At 37.7% G+C, this 20,187-nt stretch overlaps 2 protein-coding genes across 2 annotated transcripts in view; one reads left to right on the top strand and one right to left on the bottom strand.

The window, feature by feature from the left end:
• Window positions 1-11,083, top strand: part of uxs1 (UDP-glucuronate decarboxylase 1) — a 51,633-nt gene extending 40,550 nt beyond the window's left edge. Inside the window, exons 12-15 of the mRNA XM_066706151.1 lie at window positions 4,942-5,002; window positions 6,797-6,854; window positions 7,903-8,006; window positions 10,277-11,083. Of these exons, the coding sequence (XP_066562248.1) occupies window positions 4,942-5,002; window positions 6,797-6,854; window positions 7,903-8,006; window positions 10,277-10,408 (355 nt within the window). The 3' untranslated portion in view covers window positions 10,409-11,083. The remainder of the gene's footprint in view (window positions 1-4,941; window positions 5,003-6,796; window positions 6,855-7,902; window positions 8,007-10,276) is intronic.
• Window positions 11,084-11,260: 177 nt separating this feature from the next.
• Window positions 11,261-16,938, bottom strand: ecrg4a (ECRG4 augurin precursor a). Its single transcript, XM_066706150.1, has 5 exons — window positions 16,755-16,938; window positions 14,000-14,098; window positions 12,894-12,941; window positions 12,453-12,610; window positions 11,261-11,700 (listed from the first exon to the last, which is right to left on the bottom strand). Exons 2-5 carry the CDS (start codon window positions 14,067-14,069, stop codon window positions 11,548-11,550), a joined length of 429 nt encoding a protein of 142 aa, XP_066562247.1. The 5' UTR covers window positions 14,070-14,098; window positions 16,755-16,938; the 3' UTR covers window positions 11,261-11,547.
• Between the last annotated feature and the right edge of the window lie 3,249 nt (window positions 16,939-20,187).

Raw genomic sequence — 20,187 nt, 5'->3', positions numbered from 1 at the left:
TTCTTGAGCAGGGGGACCTTGCGGGCGCTGTAGGATTTCAGTCCTTCACGGCGTAGTGTGTTACCAATTGTTTTCTTGGTGACTATGGTCCCAGCTGCCTTGAGATCATTAACAAGATCCTCCCGTGTAGTTCTGGGCTGATTCCTCACCGTTCTCGTGATCATTGAAACTCCACGAGGTGAGATCTTGCATGGAGCCCCAGACCGAGGGAGACTGACAGTTATTTTGTGTTTCTTCCATTTGCGAATAATCGCACCAACTGTTGTCACCTTCTCACCAAGCTGCTTGGCGATGGTCTTGTAGCCCATTCCAGCCTTGTGTAGGTCTACAATCTTGTCCCTGACATCCTTGGACAGCTCTTTGGTCTTGGCCATGGTGGAGAGTTTGGAATCTGATTGATTGATTGCTTCTGTGGACAGGTGTCTTATATACAGGTAACCAGCTGAGATTAGGAGCACTCCCTTTAAGAGAGTGCTCCTAATCTCAGCTCGTTACCTGTATAAAAGACACCTGGGAGCCAGAAATCTAGCTGATTGATAGGGGATCAAATACTTATTTCCCTCATTAACATGCAAATCAATTTATAACTTTTTTGAAATGCGTTTTTCTGGATTTCTTTGTTGTTATTCTGTCTCTCACTGTTAAAATACACCTACCATTAAAATTATAGACTGATCATTTCTTTGTCAGTGGGCAAACGTACAAAATCAGCAGGGGATCAAATACTTTTTTCCCTCACTGTATACACAAGATAAGGGGTATAGGAATGTTTGGAAATGCTGCTCATATGTGATTTATAATATGAGATTATATTCATATAAGGTCTTTAATGTATATGGGTATTTTTCATTACATTTCCCAAGCAAAACTGTAAATTAAATGTTCTGTAAAGAAACTGAATCAAGTTAATCAGTTTTAATTAATTGTAGTCCAAAGTATCAACAGTCTTATTTTGAAACCCATTATTTAGCAATTCATTTAGTTCAATAAACATTAATGAAACAATACACAATTACATATTTTCAGATACTCGTGAGAATGCTGGAAGAACAGACTCTACGAAGTATTTGGCATGAGGCATGAAGTATGTAAACCATGAGAGTACATTGATGAGGCGGCAAACTAGTGACCCATATTATTGTTGAGCATCTGCTATAAAGTCCCATAATGGTTGATTCTACAACTATTAAAAAAAAAATAAAACTAACTGTGGAAAAAGTGCTCTGATATGCATTATCTAATTTCATATCCTTTTGTTTTAACTGCGTGGCCTTGGATACAATGAGCTGTAAACGTTGTCTTTATGTTCAGGGAGTCCAGTGGGGCGTGCATTATTCCTGCAACATCTGTGCTCCTAATCTTTAGTTTAATTTGCCGTATTCTTTTGACTTAGCATTGCAGCTGCCCGGCATCAAAATCAGCTATTCTGCCTCATAATCTTACCTCCTATGCCTGGTAATTAAAGTAATTGAGCTGGAATGGCAGCTTACATTTTTCTTCTGTAGCCTCTTGACAGTAATCCTGTCATCCGTTTTTTTTTAAGACTTTTTATTTTAGGCTTTTGTCTTGAATAGCAGGTATGAACAGCTGCAAGGCCGAGAAGAAGGCCTGCCCAGTGTGGGTTTCCTGTGCCTGCTGGAAATGCACGTATCATCAAAGATAACACATCAGTCTAAAGTTACAGAACCAAAATACAGTCTTGTTTGTTACGTGTAGTGAAAATGGGCTTTCAATTAAGACTTTTTTCATGATTATAATACTTTTCTCGAGCGTCATGTTTCATATTTGTTCTGTTGCCCAATATGGTTCCTTCAGTGGACTAATCTTCTGTTGTAAATGTTCTTTGACATTTCAGAAGCCCTTTATTCACATGCCATCAAAACTTTTTTATTTTATTTTTCTTGTTTAAGAGCTGTATAATTTTTCTAAACCATATGACCAAGAAACAGGATGTCTAGGATGTGTGCATATGTTCCCAATTTTAATGGACAGATTCAGAGGTAATAATAATTAGAGACCCAGATATAGTTTGGTAGATTTTAAGTTTAGTTTAAAATATTATGGAAATACATATAAAACAATTTGTTCTTATCATCATTATGGATATTGTATTAATAAAATATGTGCAGTTATGCTCATTTTAAATGTATACATTTTAATATTGTAATATAAGTAATATGGAACATTTATTTTTAGTTATAGAGAGAGGAAACATGATATTGTTTATCAGATTGTTTATTTTTTAATCTCAGTTCTCTATGGGATCTTCTCAAGGAATCTTGTAGTCCAGACAGAATGTGCTAAACAAATGTCTTATGTCCTCTGTGAAAGTATGAGTAATAAATAATATATCAATAGTAGTAGTTCTTTGTGTAAATTGTACTGGCAGCCTATATGTAGATAACACAAAAGTGAATTGTATAAATGAGTACATCTTCATCAATCGGTTGATTGCTAGGGTAAGATTATAGGTACATACATTGATTATACACATAATATGCAGTAATTAGGTGCAAGTAATTCATTGTTTATGGATGAATCACTACACTTTACAACATTATGCAACAGACCATTTGTGTACCACATACAGTGGGGGAAAAAAAGTATTTGATCCCCTGCTGATTTTGTATGTTTGCCCACTGACAAAGAAATTATCAGTCTATAATTTTAATGGTGGGTGTATTTTAACAGTGAGAGACAGAATAACAACAAAAAAATCCAGAAAAACGCATTTCAAAAAAGTTATACATTGATTTGCATGTTAATGAGGGAAATAAGTATTTGACCCCTTCGACTTAGTACTTGGTGGCAAAACCCTTGTTGGCAATCACAGAGGTCAGACGTTTCTTGTAGTTGGCCACCAGGTTTGCACACATCTCAGGAGGGATTTTGTCCCACTCCTCTTTGCAGATCCTCACCAAGTCATTAAGGTTTCGAGGCTGACGTTTGGCAACTCGAACCTTCAGCTCCCTCCACAGAGTTTCTATGGGATTAAGGTCTGGAGACTGGCTAGGCCACTCCAGGACCTTAATGTGCTTCTTCTTGAGCCACTCCTTTGTTGCCTTGGCTGTGTGTTTTGGGTCATTGTCATGCTGGAATACCCATCCACGACCCATTTTCAATGCCCTGGCTGAGGGAAGGAGGTTCTCAGCCAAGATTTGACGGTACATGGCCCCGTCCATCGTCCCTTTGATGCGGTGCAGTTGTCCTGTCCCCTTAGCAGAAAAACACCCCCAAAGCATAATGTTTCCACCTCCATGTTTGACGGTGGGGATGGTGTTCTTGGGGTCATTCCTCCTCCTCCAAACACGGCGAGTTGAGTTGATGCCAAAGAGCTTGATTTTGATCTCATCTGACCACAACACTTTCACCCAGTTCTCCTCTGAATCATTCAGATGTTCATTGGCAAACTTCAGATGGGCCTGTACCTGTGCTTTCTTGAGTAGGGGGACCTAGCGGGTGCTGCAGGATTTCAGTCCTTCACGGCGTAGTGTGTTACCAATTGTTTTCTTGGTGACTATGGTCCCAGCTGCCTTGAGATCATTAACAAGATCCTCCCGTGTAGTTCTGGGCTGATTCCTCACCGTTCTCATGATCATTGAAACTCCACAAGGTGAGATCTTGCATGGAGCCCCAGACCGAGGGAGACTGACAGTTATTTTGTGTTTCTTCCATTTGCGAATAATCGCACCAACTGTTGTCACCTTCTCACCAAGCTGCTTGGCGATGGTCTTGTAGCCCATTCCAGCCTTGTGTAGGTCTACAATCTTGTCCCTGACATCCTTGGACAGCTCTTTGGTCTTGGCCATGGTGGAGAGTTTGGAGATTGATTGATTGCTTCTGTGGACAGGTGTCTTTTATACAGGTAACGAGCTGAGATCAAATACTTATTTCCCTCATTAACATGCAAATCAATTTATAACTTTTTTGAAATGCGTTTTTCTGGATTTTTTTTGTTGTTATTCTGTCTCTCACTGTTAAAATACACCTACCATTAAAATTATAGACTGATAATTTCTTTGTCACTGGGCAAACGTACAAAATCAGCAGGAGATCAAATACTTTTTTCCCCCACTGTATCATGAAACAACCTTGATATGAGTATAAATATGTACTATTTTTATACTTGAATAAAGTCATTGAAAAGGGTCTTTGTTGCTACTACTTAATGACATATTACCTAACGCTAACCCATACACTACCAGAGCGAGTGCATCACTATCACAGCCATGGTCTTCACAACCGCAAACCTGATTCTAAAACCGATAACCTACATTACAGTCCTGATTAGCGTTTAATTATAAGTCATCTGAACCTTGAAATATGTTTACATCCTTAGTAGTATATTTCATAAAAGTATTTTCCACTCATAATTAGATGTAATGGTGGTGACATATTATTTCTGAAGCTGACAGATTAAACGATTATAAAGTTAGGAAAATTATTCGAACAGTGCATACCATGTTAATATAAACTTTGCAATTCATTCCAATAACACATACTCTCTTTCAAAAGGAAAATCTAATTTACAAATTCAGTATATTGTAACAGATGACTCCATTAACATTGAAGAGTGCTTAAAGAGAAAGAAACTATCCAAGACCATCCACCGGTGCTCAAATGCCATTTCATTGTCTGATTCTCACATAATCCCTTTCATCTCATTGTAATTGCTGTATAGAAATGACACTGTGCAACAAAAGAAAATGAGACTGCTTCTTTTTTACAGCAGTGCAACCTTCAGTTCATAACTGTACTCCTCTGATAAGCTGAATTAATTGCTGTGAAATCGCCAAATATCAAAGCTTACATAAATGTTCATGTTATACGAGAGCTTTTGCTTGTCAGTATTTGAATGCTCATTTGTGTAGCTGTAGCCTCAATGTTTTATTGTATATAATGAAAAAATAAAAATTCAGCAACCTATCCTCCTCTTTTCAGCGACCTGGTGAACGGACTGGTGGCCTTGATGAACAGTAATATCAGCAGCCCAGTCAATCTGGTACGTGTTGTCCCTGAAACACACACAAGTACTGATGTGCAATTAATTCATTATGTAACACAATAGACAAATAGATAGTTATGTAGTGTGTTTGGGTAAGTATAGTAATTTGATGTAAGATTATATATATATATATATATTCAGAGAGTGAGAGAGAGAAAGAGAGACTTTGAGATATACATTGCTTACACCTTAATTATAATGTCAAAATAATATATAGTACTTAGCATATTAAAGTAAAATCTGATTACAAAATTAAACTGATCTTGTATTTAAGAGCAGTGTGTATACAATATTTTCTGGCAATGTTGTGCACACATTTGTCCATATTGTCAATATTCTTGTCTATATACCTGTGCCTATATCTATATATAGATAGAGGTTCAACATTACAGGCTTTCTAACAACATCCCCGCAAGACAATACTGGATAAACTTAAATGATTAAATAGCTGTTATTGCTTTTGATCGAGATTTAAGTCGGGGATTTCAAAGTAATAACAAGCTGTCTGAAATTCATCATCCTTCTGATCGGTTATTTTTCACCATATTGAATCCTATTTCTTCAGGGTCTACAGAGTCTCCAGTCTCGCATTACAAAGCACAGATTAAAGTGTGTTCATGCAATCGTATCATTTGAAGCAGCGAGTCCTGTTCACATTGAACAAGAGCGTGTTCCGCGGGTTCTTATTTGTGTTGAACGCTCTGAAGCACGGTGGCAAGAGAAACATGCTTACATACAATCTGTCTGTAATTGAGAGATCTGTACGCCTCCTTTTCAAATGTTGTCAGGCAGTGTTGATATCTTGGGCTGGATTAAATGGGGGTGAGAAAATGTTTGCGCTCAGAATAAAGGAGATGGCGGGAGAATTTTGCAGATCTGAATTTAGTAGTTTCTCTTCTCGCTGTAATTGAAATACATCAGCATGGTAGAGATGATTTTCTTCAGCATCCATGTGAATGCATATGATGGCCCAGCCATCGCTTTAGTAGGGACCAGTTTGTGCCAAAGTCTAATACAAAATTACAATTGATAATAAACATGAACCTCATTATGATTCATAATAATAATAGATATAGATTATAGATTGAAATATGAGACCTTAGTTAGCACAAACATCAGCCACCCAGGTTATTATACCATGACTTTGTGCCATTGTTCAACCCATTAGTAAAATAATTGTGTGTCAAACCTGAAAAAACTACTGACTGATAATGCCTTGTTCCGTTTGAACTGAAACTAAGCTATTTCTGTTCAAGAAGACTTTGATTTAGTAGTGCTAATGCTTCTGTGAACACTATGCAGCACACTCATTTTTATTATTTTTTAATCCAGCCCTGTATGCCTGTCTTTGTTTATACCATTATGAAGTGCTCATTTCTTCATGATTGTTGATTATAAATGTATTGTTTCAAAATAAAAACTGCCACAGAGACATATACAGTCATAAATATGTGATCATTTCCTGTTCACTAATTATTAAGTGTAAGTGTTGGCAGCTATATTTGAGAGGTTTGCATGCAATAACAAAGAAGCTATCATGCCTTGACCTTTGCTATTTGAACTTGGACCCAAGTATTTGTAAACATCTATGACTTAAGGTTGTTAACTAACAAGTCTCATGTTTAATTAATCTCAATTAATCTAGTGTATTGATCTGTGGCTTCAGTATGAATCAACTCAGTTATCGATCATAAGGAAACAAGACAAATAGGTCTAATATTGAGAGAACTTGCACATTGTTTTCAATATATTGCTAATGGTCTGATTTCCCTGTTGTTATTTATGTTGCAGGGGAATCCAGAAGAACACACAATCTTAGAGTTTGCACGACTAATCAAGAGTCTGGTTGGTAAGTCAAGAGAGACCGTCACTTGGGGGAGAGTTATGATTAACCTTACTAGAGCACTTTCAAATTAAAACGGGAGAGATTCGATAATAATAATACATTGAGAATAACTCGTACAAGGTTACCAACTGTGACTGTAAGCATTTGAAAAAGATTCACATTTGTGAACATCTGTTGCCGTTTAAAAAAGAAAGCATAGTTCCACTCTATATAATGGAAAAACCTGGTGTAAAAACTATACACTGACACCTGACCCACACATGGCTTAGAAGTGACATCTGAAGGTTGAGTGCTTTAGTTCCCCAGAGGCTAATAATTGAACGTTTATAACAATCTGTTACTCATTGTGAGGATAGTGGCATCCAACAAATGGAAAACGACTGCAGTGTAGCTTGGGGATTCTTCTTTCTTTAGAGGAATGTTTTATAAGTGGCCATGTCCTTCAAACCACACATCAGTCTGGAGCGCTCGCCAAACCATAGTTTGTACCTTAACTATTAACTTTCTTTGAGTATTCCTGCTTTTTTGGTTTGTTTTCTGAAGGGAGATGTGCTCAAACATGACCGTTCTCCAATCTAGCAGCGACCCGCCCCTGCCCTTGAAGTAGGTAAGGGGTCGGAGGTCATCTTATTAATCTATCGTTAACAATCATGTGCTGCAGGGGATGTATGCCTCCTGTAGGAATGCCAGCCAGTGTATTCTAGGAATAGATTTTGTTGCTGAATGTTGATTCTGAGTCAAAGTAATTCATTCAACAACCACAATCATGCTAAATATATATTTTTGTGAATACAGAAAGCAAAGTCAACAGTTAAGGTACTTTGTTGGTTTGTTTTTAACACTCAGTTCTATTCATGCCACAAACAAGCAACCTACCAATGACATCAGCACTCACTCTAAATGCCAAGTGTTGATCTGATTACAATGGAGGAATCCTTTAGGGTGGAAACAAATTGCTTCCATGTGAATATTGTTAAGCATTGCAAAGGCAAAATAACGGATATAAATATATGGGTGTTTGTCTATGTATGAATTGTATTTTCTCCCTTAGATAGCAAGAGTCAGATCCAGTTTCTCCCAGAAGCACAGGATGATCCACAAAGGAGGAGGCCTGACATCAGGAAAGCGAAGACTATGTTGGGATGGGAGCCTGTGGTGAGTAGAGATGACTGAAGCCCAGCATTACCCAGACTGATATTTCTGCACCAACAAATATGGTTAGATAAAGAGGTTGCAGTTTATTTACCAACCAGTGAAGGAAAGGCAACGCTCATTCAAATTCAGCAGCCCAGGTAAAGCAGTTTGGAAGGGGAGAACCAACTGGCTGAACTATGAAGCGCGAGGTCGCTCTCATCCCCACAATTCATCAGTTCCAGTCGTGTGTCTGTGGTTACACTGATTCTGTCGTGTCACCATTGTGTATCGTGTTAAGAATGTATGTTTAGATCTAAGCTGAGATTGAATGTGACATTTAATGTAATGTACAGTGGGGGAAAAAAGTATTTGATCCCCTGCTGATTTTGTATGTTTGCCCACTGACAAAGAAATGATCAGTCTATAATTTTAATGGTAGGTGTATTTTAACAGTGAGAGACAGAATAACAACAAAAAAATGCAGAAAAATGCATTTAAAAAAAGTTATACATTGATTTGCATGTTAATGAGGGAAATAAGTATTTGACCCCTTCGACTTAGTACTTGGTGGCAAAACCCTTGTTGGCAATCACAGAGGTCAGACGTTTCTTGTAGTTGGCCACCAGGTTTGCACACATCTCAGGAGGGATTTTGTCCCACTCCTCTTTGCAGATCCTCTCCAAGTCATTAAGGTTTCGAGGCTGACGTTTGGCAACTCGAACCTTCAGCTCCCTCCACAGATTTTCTATGGGATTAAGGTCTGGAGACTGGCTAGGCCACTCCAGGACCTTAATGTGCTTCTTCTTGAGCCACTCCTTTGTTGCCTTGGCTGTGGGTTTTGGGTCATTGTCATGCTGGAATACCCATCCACGACCCATTTTCAATGCCCTGGCTGAGGGAAGGAGGTTCTCAGCCAAGATTTGACGGTACATGGCCCCGTCCATCGTCCCTTTGATGCGGTGCAGTTGTCCTGTCCCCTTAGCAGAAAAACACCCCCAAAGCATAATGTTTCCACCTCCATGTTTGACGGTGGGGATGGTGTTCTTGGGGTCATTCCTCCTCCTCCAAACACGGTGAGTTGAGTTGATGGCAAAGAGCTCGATTTTGGTCTCATCTGACCACAACACTTTCACCCAGTTCTCCTCTGAATCATTCAGATGTTCATTGGCAAACTTCAGACGGGCCTATACATGTGCTTTCTTGAGCAGGGGGGCCTTGCGGGCGCTGAAGGATTTCAGTCCTTCACGGCGTAGTGTGTTACCAATTGTTTTCTTGGTGACTATGGTCCCAGCTGTCTTGAGATCATTAACAAGATCCTCCTGTGTAGTTCTGGGCTGATTCCTCACCGTCCTCATGATCATTGAAACTCCACGAGGTGAGATCTTGCATGGAGCCCCAGACCGAGGGAGACTGACAGTTATTTTGTGTTTCTTCCATTTGCAAATAATCGCACCAACTGTTGTCACCTTCTCACCAAGCTGCTTGGCGATGGTCTTGTAGCCCATTCCAGCCTTGTGTAGGTCTACAATCTTGTCCCTGACATCCTTGGACAGCTCTTTGGTCTTGGCCATGATGGAGAGTTTGGAATCTGATTGATTGATTGCTTCTGTGGACAGGTGTCTTTTATACAGGTAATGAGCTGAGATTAGGAACACTCCCTTTAAGAGAGTGCTCCTAATCTCAGCTCGTTACCTGTATAAAAGACACCTGGGAGCCAGAAATCTTGCTGATTGATAGGGGATCAAATACTTATTTCCCTCATTAACATGCAAATCAATGTATAACTTTTTTGAAATGCGTTTTTCTGGATTCTTTTGTTGTTATTCTGTCTCTCACTGTTAAAATACACCTACCATTAAAATTATAGACTGATCATTTCTTTGTCAGTGGGCAAACGTACAAAATCAGCAGGGGATCAAATACTTTTTTCCCTCACTGTAATTGAAATGTAGGTCTTTAATTCCAATCGAGATCTAGTAGAACATTCGCTAAATTGTGATTTGCTCAAACCCTATTTATGCATTTTATGTATTGATGTGAAAAATGAAATAGTTTTAAGTTATTGTATAGAAACAGTCACTGTAGTTCAGTATTTTAAAGGCTGAATGCTACTTCTATATCTAGATTTTTGTTGATGTCTGGTTTGTATTCTATTAAAGTACTACTGTCCTGTATCAAAGTGCATTTCCCCCTTTTGAGTTTATCTGAGAATAATTGGATTGAACTGTTTTGCTCTTTGGATTTGTATGGTTCGTGTTGCTGTTAATACCATGAATTATCTATGTTAATAGGTGCCCCTGGAGGAAGGCTTAAATAAAACAATTCACTACTTCAGCAAAGAACTGGAATACCAAGCAAACAACCAGTACATCCCCAAACCCAAACCTGCAAAAATCAAGAAAGGCAGACCAAGACACAATTAAAGAGCACATCTAAAAAGGGAATGGTAGACCTGCTGAAACCGTTTGCAAGAGTATAGTGGATGTTCGAAATGTGAAATCACAATCAAGAACATCGAGAGAGACATTAATTCTTTGCTGTGTTGTGAAAAGCAAACTGGACGTTTCTCCTCAATCAAGCTTGCTTTACAAAGATGGATGTGCCTACAACAATGCGAACCTTGCCTTGCACTTTTGTCACCTGTCCCTTTTTTATTTAAGAATAGAGTGAGAACTGATGTCAAGTGTTTTATGTTCATGTTGTGTTTCATTTGATGTGATTTTGTTTTTTGTTTCTTTTTTTGGAAAGATTTTACTTTCTGTCATTCTTATTGAAATGAAAAGAGTTTATTTAAAATGTCTACAGAGTGCTATAAACGACGTGGCTTTCCTATGCATATAGAGGCTTTAAACGAGCTCACAGTTCAGTCATGGGTGTGAAACATTAATGATGAACTTCTGAAACAATTGCCCACTTTGAATACCTTTCACAAATGTTTTTATAGGTACGTTTAAAAAGTCAAACTGAATGATGGTTTCTTTGTAACCATGACTAAAGTGGTTCTGAATAACTATTATGTTACTCTGTGAGCTTCAGATGAAAATTACTGTATTACAGACGGGATTGAATATGCTATTTTAATAAAATATTGACAAAGACCCTTATTTCTTGTGAATTTGGTGTTCGTTTTGATATTTCATAAAACTATAGCGAGAGGCTTATAATTTGTAGCATTATCCCATGTAAAATGTGTCTCAGAGATTGGTGTATTGTGTCTTAAATGTATAGTGTCATAATTGCAAACCTAGAAATGCACTAAATGAAGCAAAAGTCAATAATTTGAAAATCAATTTTATTCATAGCAAATTCAAGGTTATACACAACAAGCAGGATATTGTTAGACATACAGTGCTATACACACATTCTATAATAGAGTTCACAGACAGAAGTAACTATGAGATGCATTCCTAATACTTTCATTCAGGGACAAAATTACTGTGGAATGCTCTAATCAAAGAATATTAGAAAACAAAAATGGCAATTTTGTGCTTGCTCATGCGGTGTTGCACTTTCAGTCACAGACTTCTGAGTACAGATCTGGTATTTGAGAACGAGAGGCTGTTTAATAGTCATCGTAGTTGACGTTGGCTCCGTGCCTGAAGGAACCCGGGTCACGAGGGCCAATGGGCGCATTCTCGTCATAATGGTGTTGATGCCCATAGTAGTCATTTTGCCTTGATCGATCCATCCAGTAGGTCAGATCAGCTTCAAATCTCTACCACATGAAAGAAAATTGACTATATTTACATGGGTTTCAGAACTGCGCTCAGTTTTATGTTCCTTTCCAGACAGATGAAGAATCTTTAACAGCATGTTGCCGCCTCCTTACATTGAAATGAATAGTATATTTAACAGAGATGTGTTTTATGATTCAAATTTGAGAATTGTATACAGTCACAGACAAATTATTGGCATCTTGAATTAATAATGTAATTTCTGGATTAATCAGTCGACTAACGTATTTGTTATTAAAACTTCTCAATCGTCTATTTAACACTTATTAATCTTTACTACGTGTAGTAAATACAATTCCAGGTCAATTATTTGAGTTAAGACAGGGGTGCATCAGACTTTCAGAAAATCAGGCATCCACACTGTGTGACCTGAGCCCCTTTGAGTATTAATTTAAGGAGGTCCTACCATCCAAAGATTGCTAATGCAATGTTGTGGGTCAATGCTGCATCTCTCTCCTTTTTAAATACATCTCCAATTGTTCTGTTGTGCGTATGTAGCAGAATGCCAGCAGCTTTCAAAATAGTCCCTCATTTCCGGCTCAAGCAGTAAACAGACATTTCAAATTAAACAAAATGAGTCGTTTCATCATTCAGGGTACACATGCCCACCTGGGAATGCTTGTGTAAAATCAATACTGTGGTTGTTAAAGTTGTGAGCTTTGAAAACTCTTCAATTAAGATCCCGAAAGGCCAACTGCCTTGTCCAGTGCATGCATATTGGGTCAGTACTCACAGTTTCATCAAAGCCCATGTACATGAACTGCTGAAGCCACTGCTGGACATCTGGACGGCTGCGGTCCCACAGGTTTCTTTTGTGTCGTTTTAGAGACGTCAGAAATGTTTTCGCCTCGGACGGTGATATGGCAGGGGCTCGTCGCTCGGCTTTGGTCACTGCAATAATGGAGAGGTGAAAGCATGATAAAGGCTTAGCACACCAATCTTATGTAGTGTGGTAGTAAATAAACTGCAGTAATACTGCCTACAGGAGGCAACAAAAGTATTTTTAACCATTAAAGTTACATTTGCAGGTAAATCCAGACATGAATTAATTACCAATCTGTAACTATTCAGCAGGTATTATCTTAAGCATGGAGAAATAATATATAGAACTATTATATAAATATAATACACATATATAAATATAATACACACACACACATATATATATATATACCTTCTCTCTTTTTAAGAATCTTCTGCAGTTTGCTTTCACTCAAAACATCTGAAAGGATAAATAAGGAGATCATGATATTAAGTTAGGTCTTAGAAATACTGTCTAAGTGATCATGTATTGATAAAGAAATAGAAAATGCTCACCAAACAATAATGAGTTTTCATGCTATAGCATACAAGAAAAGATGTATAGATCCACTAATCTGTAATATGTTCTCTTATTTCACTTTCAAAAACCAAAATTAGTTGTTCTGCGATTCCAGCAGGTTATATATGGCAGCAGATACCAATACAAATGTTGGAAATATCGATTACCACTTTCTTAATTGCTATGCGAGTATTTTTTTTAACAGTGGTCACATTAGGTGGCTGTAATTGCTTTGACTTGTACTATACAAGATTTTCTCATATTAGTTTAATGGGGTCAATGTCCAGGGTTTGAGGCACAAGTACAAACACAAGACTTTGGAGGAACAAGTTGATTTCCCTGTTGTCAGATTCAAAGCAGTTATTTTCAGCTATTTACACATTTTCATTTTTCTAACACTGTTCCTTATGGTGCAATAGAAATGTACTGTTTCCAATACCATACAACTCTGAACGTACTGGCAAAAAAGTGGATTAATTTATATCCAATAACTCTTAATTGAAAAGCAAAAAAAGTAATCTTATATGCACATGAAGATCATTTATCTTCAAATTGATATTCTATTCTATATTGGAGGAACTTTGTTTACCTCTGCTTTAAAGACTATGCAATGTCTTACGGCTTGATACAAAAATACATTTTACGTCAACAAACACATTTCAATTTGAAGGTGTTTGATATCTGTGTTGATTTGTTTTGCATAACTGACTGCTGTGCCTCAACAATACTAAAAAAAAATTCTGCTTTCACAAAAATAAGACACTAATGATTAAGTCTGTGCTGAAATTACATTGTTACAGGAATTAATGAAGCTTGATTGGAGAACCCTCATGCTTTTTGCTAAAGTTTGTCAGTTCTTGTATATTATTATTATTATTATATTATTATTGATAGCAGATGTGTTGACTTCAGATGTGTTCCTATACATTACTTTAAAAGTATCAAAGAAAGTGATTTACCTGAGAATGCGAGTACAGCAAGAAGCCCAGCTAAAATCACTAGCTGCAGATGGAGATTTTTGAAAGCCATCGTCTTTCAGTGTGGGCCCCTCTGCGTGCCTTCGGACCAAAGAGAAAAAAGCTTTAAGTGAGACCAAGCAAACATTCCTGCAGGAAATGTTGTTTCCTGAGGAATGTGGTAAATGCAAAGCCATGCAGCAGAAATGCAGAAATGGTTGAATGTTTTTCTATCACGTAAATTAAAGAAGCAATGTATTATCACCTGTGTATCATGTGATTTGATTTCTTCCTTGTTATTTGCCATGATAAGCAAGTATTTCCGATGGTAGTTAGTTCATATCTTTAATTCATATCTTTAAGCCAGGGGAAATGAATTACTACCTCACAAGCGAAGGACATGAGGGGAGTGCTATACTAGTTTTAAATTACTAAATTACTACTTTAAATGATTAAGGTTAATCATTTTCTCCAGGTGACTTTTCAGCTTTTTGCCACCATAATGAGTGCCCCCCCTCCCCACATCCTTGCTGGGAATCAGCTGTAAGAAGCCTGGACTGTTAGTGAGGTAAAACTGGGAGGAGGTTGGACACAGAGCTGATTAAGTTACACGGGCTGATATAAAAGATCCTCATTGCCAGGCCAGTTTAATTGAGGGTTTACTTCAATCTGTACATTTTCCCCATCTCTATTTCTGCATGAAGAGGAGAGACCCTTCACAGAACTATTCTATTTTCCTGGCATCATGTTTTTCTTTCAATTTTTCTTTTTTCTTTCAGTGTTTAATGAAGATGTTTATATACTGCACCGCATTTAATTGGTACACAGGATGTTGTCACAGTGGAAGGCAGTGTGGCAAGATTGCCCCCTCGGGGGCTCTATGAATGGAGGTACAGTCTTGTGAATAAGGAGTTCCTTCAAAATGAAAGCCTGTGGCCTTGAAAGTGCCAGCTGCTGTCATGAAGCCTATTTTTAATCAAACAGCAATACTTGGCTTTATATGGAGGTACAATAAAACATGAATTACTATAATTTCTACTTCCAGTAAAACTCTTTAGTTATGCTTGGAATCATAAATTAATTATTTGAAACAATGCCATTATGCTCGATCCCATCATGCTTTGCACCGTCCACTTTAGGACTCAACTTGTAATGCAATTTTCATTGGCCTCTGGTTTCAAGCAAAGTAACAATTACACTTTGTTTCAGTTTTCAGGTAACAGTCTTTACGTTTACAGTGAAGGTTTCTAGTTAAGAGCTAATATTACAGCATTAAGAGCAACACTTATATAAATATGTAACTTTTTTTGGGTCTGTCTTATGACTTAAATACAGATGGGTGGTGCAGGTTTCACATTCAAATTACAATACAGGGTCTTTTCATTTAAGAAAAAAGTAAATTATGTTGGAAACTAACAGACTTGTAAAATATCAAATTATTACTCTGTGTACCTTAGTAACTTGCCTTAATATTGCTCATGGGCTGACACAATACGTTTATGCTTGGTGGAAAAAATGGTTTCTTCCAGTAGAATTGCCAGCTGTGAAGCTGTTATTAATCTCCATGCTAGATATTGAGTGATGGATGTCACTGCATTTCTCAGTTGACAGGAAACCCCATGAAGAAAAAGTCAATGTTTTTGTGTTTATACTGATTGCAGTATTGAAGCAATTATGGGCTCAATATCTATGAAATCTGTTTTCAGTAGTTTCCACAGCAGCACAATGTTTTGCCAGATTGTGGTAATATGGATCTGGGTTTTCTGCCTTTCTTGCAAAAGTATCCAATTTCACTGCTAAGCTACATGCAGGACTGTACAGGCAAACCCTTCAGTGAATGTGTCCATTCAGCTGTTTTAAATGGAAGATTCCTGTGCAAACTTAAAAAAAAACATTTGTGAAGATATAATTGTGTCTATAGTTCTTTGTGTTCAGTGGTTTGTGAAACTGATTCATGGTTTTAATTCAGAAAACTATTTAAAATAATACATAATAAAGTAAAAACAGAGCAGTGGAAAACTGGAGTGCACATATGATAAAGATATAAAAATACAAAAGAAAACCTTACTGCCCTGCTGTGCTGCTAATTGTGAAAACATGTGCTCCCAGGGCATTCCTGAAGTCAATGATTTCAGAATATTTATGAACATATATTCCAAATGACATGGTCAGGAACAATTATTCAACCACCTAGTTAAATCAAACAAAATAGGAAAAGTATGTTATGCTCCCAGAATACTTGAATATACCCAGAATGCAGTAATAGAACAAGACTTATTTCTGATGTGCTTAAGTTGAGTATTACGGAAAGCGTATCTTTCCATGCATGAGGAACAAATAACTTGGGGCAAACAATTATTCAAAATAACTTAAAATTGAAAAGAAAAAAAAAATCCAGCAATAGCCTAGTACCTAGAAGCCTTTCTGAAATCCCTTGAGAGGTATAAATATAAGTATTTCTTATCTCGGCAAGAACGTGGTTAAATCTGAGCTAATACCTTTAGCATTCTGCACTTTGCTGTGACATTCTTCCAGAGATAAAACTGTGTTTGTACTCCCTTGGGATAAACCGCAGACTGCAAACAGAGAAGACCCTTTTCTTGTAGGTTTTTATATATATATATATATATATAAACAAACACTGTGAAGCAATGCATCAGTTTTGATCTGCACATTTCAGCAACACAGAGCAAAACAGTAAAAGCAGTAACAGAATTTTCTATTTTGGGCCTGGAATTTTAAAAATATGCTAGTTTACCTTAAAGTGAAAGTTTTCCTGTGTCCCCTGTAAGTGACCAAAAAAAAAAAAAAAGCAGTGTTGATCTCTGCAGGATTAAACTCTCCCTCTGTGAAGCCACAGCTCTGTTCGTGAAAGTAGGTCAGCGAGAGTCGAACAGGCAGGTTGTCTGAATCCTGAGCCAGTCTGCCTAGGCAAAGTAATATACAGGAAACCTTTATGAGTTTTCTGTGACTCAAGCATAAAGAATTTGATAAGTACTGCACCATGGAAAAAGCCTCATTCATATGGGAGATATCATTAGGAGCGGGAGGAGCAGGAGGCTTTTTATTGTAATTTAATTACACATTAATTCTTTACTTTGTAACTTTTCAACTGATGGAAAATTAGACTGCTACTATTAATATAGCTACAACTACTTTATTTGTTATCATATCTGGGAGTACTAATATAATTATAACAAATATAGAGTTACCAATCATCTCACATTACTTTAAAGAGAAGTATTCCTAGGGCATGTTAAATATTATACCTTCGAGTTTTAGGTTAATCAGATATCAAATATCTATTTTGCGATTTTGTTTGTCTGCCTGAAAACATTTTATAATATTTGTTTTTACAAACATAATGCAGAGTAATTACTGACACCAGACTTCAGAGATCTTTAAACACTCCTTGTGATTTAGAGTACTGTCTCAGAGTCGAACACGTTAACAGCATTTTGACAAGTCCTGATATTGCAGCCATGATCTCTTTGGACAATGTCATTTTAGTTTAACTTGAGGTTAACAGTATCTTACTGCTTGTTGGTACTCATCTGATTTTGTGTGTGTGCGTGTGCATGTACGTGTGCGTGTGTGTGAGAGAGAGAGAGAGGGTGAGAGAAAAGGAAGCATTCATCTTCTACAGGGGATGTACTGGTGACAAAAGGAGTATTACCAGGAAAGTAACAGGACCTAGAATGTATGCAAGACGTTGGATAGATATTTAGCAATGGGGATCAATTTCTTGGACAAAGTTGGTAACATTTGAACATTTGCTGATACATCATTTTTTGCATATAGGAGTATTATATTTCATATACATACACCGATCAGCCATAAGATTATGACCTGCCTAATATTGTGTAGGTCCTCCTTTTGTCGCCAAAACAGCCCTGACCCGTCGAGCCATGGACTCCATTAGACCTCTGAAGGTGTGCTGTGGTATCTGGCACCAAGACGTTAGCAGCAGATCCTTTAAGTCCTGTAAGTTGCGAGGTGGGGCCTCCATGGATCGGACTTGTTTGTCCAGCACATCCCACAGATGCTCGATTGGATTGAGATCTGGGGAATTTGGAGGCCAAGTCAACACCTTGAACTCGTGATTTATCAGACCAGGCCACCTTCTTCCATTGCTCCATGGTCCAGTTCCGATGCTCACATGCCCATTGTAGGCGCTTTCGGCAGTGGACAGGGGTCAGCATGGGCACCCTGACTGGTCTGCAGCTACGCAGCCCCATATGCAACAAACTGCGATGCACTGTGTGTTCTGACACCTTTCTATCAGAACCAGCATTAACTTTTTCAGCAATTTGAGCTACAGTAGCTCGTCTGTTGGATCGGACCACACGGGCCAGCCTTTGCTCCCCACGTGCATCAATGAGCCTTGGCCGCCCATGACCCTGTCGCCGGTTCACTGCTTTTCCTTCCTTGGACCTTTGATAGGTACTGACCATTGCAGACCGGGAACACCCCACAAGAGCTGCAATTTTGGAGATGCTCTGACCCAGTCATCTAGCCATCACAATATGGCCCTTGTCAAAGTCTCTCAGATCCTTACGCTGCCCATTTTTCCAGCTTCTAACACATCAACTCTGAGGACAAAATGTTCACTTACTGCCTAATATATCCCACCCACTGACAGGTGCCATGATAACGAGATTATCAGTGTTATTCACTTCACCTGTCAGTGGTCATAATGTTATGGCTGATCGCAGTGTCTATAGAAAGTCTACATTCCCTTTTTTTCACATTTTGCATTTAAATTAGGATTTGTTTCCACTCAACTACACAACATACTCCACACTGTTAAGGTTTTAATTGTGAAAAACTAATATATATATATTACTAATACAAAACTGAAATATTGCCATTACATTTATTCAGCCATGCTATTTCAGTTTTTATTTTAAATTATCTTCTACAAATATTAGAATATTTTCATTTGGAAGTTGTAGGGTAGGATGTGTAGATAAATGGAAAATCTATATTTCAATGCATTTTAATCCCAGGCTATAAGGCAACAAAATGTGAGCATTTTGAAAGGGGGTGTAGACTTTCTATAGCCACTGTAGTTAACATGACATAGCTTGGCTTTCAGATGCTCTCTTATTACTTCAGAGCGATCCACTCTTAGTAACACCTACAAAGTTGTGTGGCTTGTAAGGCACTGTCTGGCATGGTCAATAGTCTCTGTCGGTTATTATACCCTTTCTAAATGATATGTCTGTAGCACCTTCAATCACACCTTGAGATTTCTGGAGACGAAGTGAAGTCGGTGCAGGCGGGAAACCTCTGTGCCCCAGGCTGAGTGGTGACCTTCTCAGCAGACGAGAAAGATTTTATGGCAGATTACTTGAAAACACTAAAACCTTGTGAATGTCTATTATCAAGGTCAGTGTAAAGTGCTCTCAGCTGCAAAGGAACAATAAAAGGGGTTACATACAGTGTGCAAGATATGTTCCTAAATATGATCTGTACAGATGCTGTATTAATAATATTTAAAAAGTGGGAAAACTGTACCCTATATTTCATTTAAAAAGGGCAATTAAATGCCTTAAAAACTGATTAAAAATAAAACGAGCGGAGTTACCTTTTATTCTTCTCAGAACAATCTCTCGTTTCTTCAGCTATTATTTTATTATAGGAACAGGAGATGGTAAGAATCATTTATATACCATTAATGTATTTTTAAGTTGGCGTAGAAAAGTTGCTTACCGTTTTCATGGTTTTAATTCACTATCCACACGGCCCAGAGTTTAACATCACCTTCAAAAACAAAAACATAATAAGAAAATATAAGAAACTGGCTAAGAAGCAGTAACATAGTTAGCAAATAACAAGTCCTTATTTAATATGGATGTTATGGAATTCTGGGTCCTATATAGCAAGGATGATCAATCCTGTTTCTGAAAAGCCACAATCCTGCAGGTTTTACAGATCTCTCTAAATCATAAATCACTGGATACCTTGAATATATGGGAGGTTTGACTGATTAAGCCCGATAATTGACTCAATTCATTTCAATTTGGATAAAAAAAAAAAAAACAGAAGGCACTCAACATTACAGATTGTTATAAGTTAAATAGCCGTGTACCTCACATGTGCTGCATATGCCAACTATAATGTGCATAAAATACAGACTTAAATAACAGTGGATACACAATTCATAAGGATACATCATTTACATACTA

This window comes from Amia ocellicauda, chromosome 6, assembly GCF_036373705.1.
Source record: "Amia ocellicauda isolate fAmiCal2 chromosome 6, fAmiCal2.hap1, whole genome shotgun sequence".
In the NCBI taxonomy this organism is placed as follows: Eukaryota; Metazoa; Chordata; class Actinopteri; order Amiiformes; family Amiidae; genus Amia; species Amia ocellicauda.
The sequence above is the reverse complement of the archived record's forward strand: the minus strand, read 5'-3'. Positions and strand labels throughout refer to the sequence as shown.